General features: G+C 35.4%; 1 protein-coding gene across 1 annotated transcript; it reads right to left on the bottom strand.

Annotated features, from left to right (window-relative positions):
- Positions 1-1,041: 1,041 nt before the first annotated feature.
- On the bottom strand, positions 1,042-5,054 carry LOC139890237 (uncharacterized). Its single transcript, XM_071873132.1, has 3 exons — positions 5,034-5,054; positions 4,759-4,888; positions 1,042-1,925 (listed from the first exon to the last, which is right to left on the bottom strand). The coding sequence occupies exons 1-3, from the start codon at positions 5,052-5,054 to the stop codon at positions 1,042-1,044; spliced, it is 1,035 nt and encodes a 344-aa protein (XP_071729233.1).
- Between the last annotated feature and the right edge of the window lie 3,079 nt (positions 5,055-8,133).

The following is an 8,133-nucleotide window of genomic DNA, read 5'->3' as shown; positions in this document are numbered from 1 at the left end:
ATAAATAAATAATATATCGTTTGCAATTTGGTGTGGATTTTATGTTAAAGTGCTTTAATTTTTTTGTTGATAGCAAACTGTTAAAGTGCTTTAATTATAATTTCAAACTTATAATTAATTGTTGTCATGAAACACACTAATACTAAAATTATATAAAGAATGTCGATATTAAAGAATGAAAGTTTATACTTTGCAAATTATTCGACAAGGTTTTAAAATTTAAATATGGTATGCTTAAACGTAACTCTAAATATTACATTTAGCATCATCCAATTTTCTTTTATGGAGTGTTATATTTCATTTATCGTTTTATGTATATCTAAAGTATATAGACAAATAACCCAATCCAGATCATATTAAAGAAAATTTATCTACGCAACGCCAAATAATATATAAGGTTAATATGATAATATTATGTGATTCGGAGTGTTGATTTAGAATTCTTAACAAATAGTGAATTTTCATTCCATATGATAATGATTCAGAGCTTTGAAATTATTTGAAGCTTTAAATCATTCAGTATTAAATCATCCAGTTTTATTAAAAGCAACCTAATTATATTACAATAATATTTAATTAAATTTGTATCTCATGAACTTGCAAGTAGAGGAATGTTATACTCTAAAAGTTATCTTTTAAGACCTATGAAATCATACCATCCTACTAAGTAGCATTCATATTTATCTGTTTATTTTTTTATTTTTATTTTTTTTTGAAAGATCAACAATTATATTATTAAAAACAGCACGAAACAATGAGAAAGTATTAAACCTATATGGCCCTATACATGATATATCACTAACATAAATCTAGACAACCCGAAACAACTCGACAAAATATTACAAGGAAAGACTCAAAAATTTGTAGGAAAAACCCCCATATTCTACATCCTAAACAATGTTGGAACAACTTGAAAATCAAGCCGAATGGAAGCGAGAATCATAGTACCGAGAATAATCGGCGACAAAGCAATTCAGCTCCCATCCACTTAGCCCGTGACAAAGCTTCGGATATAAAATACGGGAGGAAAAAACCTACAATCTAGCCTATTCCATCTTTAGGTTTGAAATTAAGCGCACAAGCAGAAGGGTTGTTAACCCATGAATGCCAATCAAGATCAATATTACAACCGCGATCATTAATCCACTCGAAGCTCTTGGATTGAATATCCGAAAGTAACTTAGGAATGCTTGAAGCGTTGTTTCCGAAAACTTTAGCGTTTCGATTTTTCCAAATGAAATAGGCCGTTATCCAGACCACCGCTTGCCAAATTTTCGTACCCGTTTTGGAATTAATATGTGACAGCGAGCAATCTATAAGATCCGAATAAACTTCAAAAGGCAGCTTATCTAGGCTCCACCATTGTCGTAATTTGTCCCAAACACTTGCAGCCGATTTGCAGGAAATCATGGCGTGTTGAATGCATTCGACACAATCATCGCAAACCGGGCATAGAACCGAGTGGAGGTCAATACCCTTATTATCTAATTCGATCCTAACCAGGAGTTTATTTTTATGCATTCGCCACATAAAGATGCCAATTTTTTGCGGGATTAGAGAATTGATCACAGTAGGTTCGGGTATTGGTTTGTTTGCCACAAAGGCATTTATTAACAGGTTAGAGAGTGAGGAGGAAGTGTATTTACCACACTTCTCGTGTTTCCAGGTCCAGGTGTCCGGCTTGTTTGAGAATTGGTTTAAATCGAGCAGGTCCTTTTCTAGATTTAAGAGTTCAGCAGCAGCCCTCCACCGTGGATTCGAGGCCCAATTCCAGGTCATAACAGGCCCGTTATCAGTCCAGAAAATACGGTCAGCAATACGAGCAGTTTTGAAGGATTCAAGTCTGTGTAATCTCGGATATTTCAATTTGAAAGCTACGGTTCCACACCAAATCTCGTTCCAAAAGCTTGTATCATTCCCTGTACCTACAAACTTAAAAAAACCGTTAACGATATCACACCCTAACGAGTTTAGGGTGTGTTTTATTGAAATAATGGAATGCCAAGTACGTCCCGAGAATTTCTTAAGGTCCAAACCCGAAGAAGAACTAAAACAACCTAACCGACCATGTGTACCGTATATGCTTTTAATTATGTTTACCCAAAGAGAGTTTTTTAAAGTTAAGAATCTCCACCACCATTTAGTTAGTAGGGTAAGATTTTTAAATTTAAGAAAACCGACATTTAAACCACTGGAGTCGTAAGGTAAAGAAATTAAATCCCAATTTACCCAAGCCATTTTTTTGTCATCTAAAGACCCTCCCCAAAAGAAATTTCGGCGCAAACCTTTGAGTTCCTTAATGACCCGTGTGGGGGCCTTGAATAGAGAAAAATAGTATAAAGGCATGCTATTTAAAACCGCTTTAATGAGTGTTAAACGACCACCATAGGATAAAGATTTAGCTTTCCAAGTCGAGAGCCTTTTCTTGAATTTGTCAATGACGGGGAGCCAATTCTTATAAAGCTTAAGGTTTGCACCTATAGGTAGCCCAAGGTAATTGAAAGGGAAAGCTCCCTCCTTACACCGGAACCAAGATGCAAGGGCCTTTGATTCCTCTTTTGAAGTCCCAATTCCATACACACTACTCTTACCCAAATTGATTTTAAGACCCGAAAGGTTTTCGAAGAATTTAGGATTTTCAAGATGTTCCTTACTTCAACCTTATTCTATTTGCCAAAAATGATAGTATCATCGGCGTATTGTAAATGAGACACGGTTACCTTATCATTACCGATTTCGACACCTTTTATGACATTTTTATTAATGGCAAGTTTAAGTAGAAAATTTAGACCCTCGCTAGCAATAATAAAGAGGAATGGAGAGAGTGGATCGCCTTGCCTAACTCCTCTCTTAGGAAAAAATTGGTTAGTCGGGGAACCATTTATTAGGACCGAGATAGAGGTGGAAGATAGGCAAGCGCGAATCCAATTTATCCATTTCGACCCAAAACCCATGAAACCCATTAATTTAAAGAGGAAATCCCAATCTAAACAATCAAAGGCTTTTTCGAAGTCCACTTTAAAAATAAAGTTTTTTTGTTTTTTTGCTTTAAGTTCCTCCATGGTTTCAAGTGCAATCAGAACGCCATCTAGAATGTACCTATCACTTATGAAAGCACTTTGCTCATAACCAATTAACCTCGGAATTACTTCCCTAATCCTATTGGCCAGTAATTTAGATAAAACCTTGTAATAGCTACCAATATTTATCTGTTTTTACATTTTTAATAGGCAGTTGTCACAAAAGATTAATTTGTGGTTATATTTTAACCTTTCATATTTATAATTATTGCTTCCAAAATTATACACAGATCTACTGTCGGAGACGTATCGATGCTTATTGCTACGTTTGACTTTAAATACATTAGTATATTTTAAATAATTATATTTAATTATATTTTTACACAGCTCAACTTTTGAATTGTTTTATTGTTTATTTGTTTGAAACTTCCTGACACATACATTTGTGTTATCTTGATTGATTGAAGCTGATCTTAAAATAACTTTATAACAATAACTATAAACATTTATTTGAAATATTTTCAGTTAATAATGAACCATGTAAAAATACGTACAGGCCAAAACAAAAAAAATGAAAAATTGAAAAGCACGTTTTTTAAAGAAGAAAGTGATACTACCACGAATTTAGACAATTTGCAGGACACTATAGGTGCTTCTTTATCCTGATAAGATTTCGTCAATTAAGGTGATGATTGTGCTATGACAAACTTAGCAAGCCATATGTTAAATTTAACAGGAAAATTTACCAATCTGATAGATTTAATGGAAGGAGTAAACAAAAAAAAAATAATATACATTTGTATCTATAATATGATCGGTTACATTAAAAAAGACAAATACAGAATTTTTTCAGTTTCGTATGTAGGGTAATAAACTCCGCGAAAAGAGCATAAAGGAGAGATGTGAAATATATAATTACATAAAGACATTTTGTTGCTTCAATATAGACACTAAATGACTACTTCAAACAATTGATTGCATTATGTAATCTATAAGAAATTCGTCACATATTTATTTAGCTAAATGAAAATGGTCTATTATCAAACACTCAGACTACAACTAAATATTTGACATGGAGTTATTAATTATCTTGATTAAGAGTATTAGCTTTAGTTATATTCGGTCTATCTATAATAATAATAATAATAATAATAATAATAATAATAATAATAATAATAATAATAATAATAATAATAATAATAATAATAATAATAATAATAATAATAATTAACATATATATCTATACTTTGTCTTGATTAGTTTCTTAATTTGTCTTTATAATTGACGTGTTCATAAACACTATATTCTATGTAGAATTTTTATTGTAAAAATAAGCAAATATTGTGAGTCTTAAGCTAGTATGATGAAACAAGTTTATGTCATTCTGAGAAGACTCGTACAATGTCATCGGCGTCATTAAAATTAAGATAATCCATAAACTTGAAAAATCAGAAGAGAAACCACTGTATAAATTATTAGTGTCATGTCAAGTATTTCAAGTTCCAGTTTCAATTTTTTTGTTTCTATTTCTATATTACATGAGTATCTTAGAAAATATCATCAAGTGTAAGGTGGTTTGATACACATACAAAAAGAATTAAAAGTAATAAAGAAAAAAGTTATTACAAAAAATAGTTAACTAATGATACGCGTAACGGATACTCCTATCTGTTAACCGTAAAAGGACGAAAAATGCTCAAGAACGGTACTCACGGCAGACGGGAGACGGATAACGTACATTTAACATCATCAACTAAATCGTTTGTAAGACCAGACCCATCACCGTGACCCACCACATGGTCACGAACGAAAGCAATGTACGAATGTAAGCCCGTCACCCGAAAAGGAGTACACGTAATCCCGTTACCCTGCAAGGAGTACACGTAAGCCCGTTACCCTACAATGTGTATATGCAAGCCTTCAACCGAAAGTATGCATATGTGAGCCCATCAACCGACAGTGTTAGTACGTAAGCTTAGCACAATGGATGTAGTACACGTGAGGCACACATACAGCAGTGTGAACACGTGTCATCAGTGTGCCACGTAAGCCTAGTGCAAACGATATTAAATTGCTTGGGCCTAACTACCAATGTTGGACAAACCCCAATAAGGAATGACACGTCAGCATGGTATTGCCCATGGACAACACAAACACTAATGTTTACCTATAAATATGTTACTGTCATTCCCAAAAAACAAGCAGGGCACAAAGACAAAGCAAGGCAAGGCAAGCCAAGGCACAGAGTAAGCAAAATCGAATGTCTAGCAAGAAGACATATGTGTTTGAAGACAGTTAAGTTCGTCAGCAGCACCTTTTGCAAACTACATCTATCGAACTGGGAAGACTTAATGATACCCCTACCGGATACCCTAATCTGGTAACGTAAATTTTATTAAAAACAACCAATTGGGCCTCCAAATGCTAAAACCCACGATCTTTCCCTAAAAGAACCCTAAATATATCCCTATAAATAGGAGCATAGTCATCATTCCAACACACACAATGGTTACACACTTTCTCTCTCTAATCACTTTCTCTTTCACATACATGTATCATCTTAGTGATCCCTTCACCAACTGTACCTTTTATTACTTTCAAGAGCCTCCACCTCAATTGGGGGAGCCTTCATTACACTTAATAATAACATTCACCATTCAAGAGAATCTTCACTCGACGCCTTCACGGCCGGGTCCCACAATTTGGTGCCCCCGCGCTCCTGACGCTCCCGCACTTACACGGAGCCTTAAAGGATGACAACCTTATACCTTACACAAGGAAATTCGTAAGCCCTATCCATACCAGGCATCGTAAGCCCTATGAGATGGTAGGTAAACCCTACCTTGAATTGGTCGTGAGCCACCCTCCCGAGATCTTCATCTCCGCTGGGTTTATTCGCGGTATCCAGACCGGAGAGCGAACAATTAATATCATTCCAGGCCTAACACCCCATCTTTGCACTCAAGTCTATAAACGAGAACCAATCCATATCCGGTCAACGTAAATACGCTTGATCAATACTCTCAGGTAAATCAGCACATGACTACCGGGTCGAGGCTTACCAAATGCCAAGTTTAATATGATGAAGAATGATGAAGAAATTGGGCCAAAAACGGTGGGGCCTTAATCACCATAGTACACGTGTACGACGAGTAATTGAAGATGAAAGGATTTTGATAGTCTAGAATGTTAATGAACTGCCAAAAGTTGAAATCCGCAAGCATAACAGTCACTTCAAGCTCAGAGGAACATTCAATGCACGTCCAATCAGAAGGTCAGGAGAGCATACATATGGGTTAGAGCAATGATATTAGTTCGGCAGTACCACCCCTTGCAAGCTACCACTACCGAACTTGGGGACTTAATGATACGCGTAATGGGTATGTAAAAGGACGAAAAATGCTCAAGAATGGTACTCACGAAAGACGGGATCCGAATGACATACACATAACGTCATCAACCAAACCGTTCGTAAGACCAGATCCGTCAACTGTGATCCACCACACGGTCACGGACGAAGGCTGTGTACGAATGTAAGCCCGACACCCGGCAAGGAGTATACGTAATTACGTTACCCAAAAAGGAGTACACGTAAGCCCGTTACCCGGTAATGTGTATACGCAACCCCGTCAACCGGCAGTATGCATACGTGAGCCCGTCAACCGGCAATCTTCGTACATAAGCTCAACACAATGGCTGTAGTACACGTGAGTCCCACACATAGCAATATGCACACGTGTCATTAATGTGCCACGTAAGCCTAGCCACTACTAGAAAAATGATTTTTCGGGACAACACTTGTCGTCCGCGAAAAGCCACTAATCGATAAAAAATTCTGCTTTTCTGTCCACTTTTTTTTGAATTGTTGACCGGATTTTTACGGACAACCCATGTCGTCCGTAAAGATAATAATAAATTATGTTCGGACTTTCCTGGCAAAAATTGGCTCCAAAAAGTGTAAAGTTTCGCGTGTTTTTTATTCCCGGACGATATGTCGTCCGGAAAAGTCTTTAGGGACGAAAATTCGATCTAAGTGTTCTGCCTACTTATACATCATAATCAACACTCATCAACACATATCTAACACCATATATCCACTTAAACTCCATTATCATACTTCTAAGCTCAAAATGGTGATCCTTCCGCCGATGATTGTCTCAATCGAAGTGTATTACGGAAGTGAATTCCGTAATAAAATGAAACTTTACGATTATACGCGTGGTTCAAAAGCTACGTTAAAAAACATTGACGTTCACGACGTTGGTTTAGAGGAGCTTTTAACCTTTTTGAAAGAAAATGTTCCGTTACACGGACGTCTTGTTTTATGAAGATGACTGTATTCCAGAATTGACCGCCACATATCTCCGTTCCGACGATCAGTGGAACGGTATAAAAGAAACCCTGCGTTGGCGTTCTGATCGCATTTCTCTTTATTTAGTTTTGGAAGATGAAAAAACTTTTTTAACTTTCCGTTAAGTTAGTTAGTTAAGTTGGGTATTATTTGTATCATTTGTATTTGTGTATTATTTGTATCGTTTTTATTTGGATATTATTTGGGTATTATTTGTATCGTTTTTATTTGTGTATTATTAATTTGTATCGTTTTTATTAGGTATGTTGAATGAAATTGTTATGTTGTTGTCATTTTTTTGTTTTAATTTGCTATAATTAAAACGGATTTTAAGTGGATAAATCGATTATTATATAAAGATTGTGAATTAAACACAACAAATGACAAATACAACAATCGATTATTTTAATTATGTTGTTGTAGTTTATTAAATGAATAAAAAATGGCAGTTAATTTCAATTTATAACAAAGTTACTGAATTGAATCACCTTACAACGACAAACATTAAATGGAAATCATACAAAGTTACTGAAATTAAAATCACACTGATAATGACAAGCATACGAACTAGTTGGAAAACTTATTAATGAAACACTAATAACGACGACGAGGATTACTAAGAGCATCCGACATAGTGGACGAACTTTCAAAACTTGAGCTCGATGATGCCGATGTTTCAGAGACGAAGGACCGATCGATAAGTAACGTGGTTATCGGATGTTGTCCTATCAGACCTTCAACCACACCAATAATAGTAAATAC

This window comes from Rutidosis leptorrhynchoides, chromosome 2 (genome assembly GCF_046630445.1).
Source record: "Rutidosis leptorrhynchoides isolate AG116_Rl617_1_P2 chromosome 2, CSIRO_AGI_Rlap_v1, whole genome shotgun sequence".
NCBI lineage: Eukaryota > Viridiplantae > Streptophyta > Magnoliopsida > Asterales > Asteraceae > Rutidosis > Rutidosis leptorrhynchoides.
The sequence above is the reverse complement of the archived record's forward strand: the minus strand, read 5'-3'. Positions and strand labels throughout refer to the sequence as shown.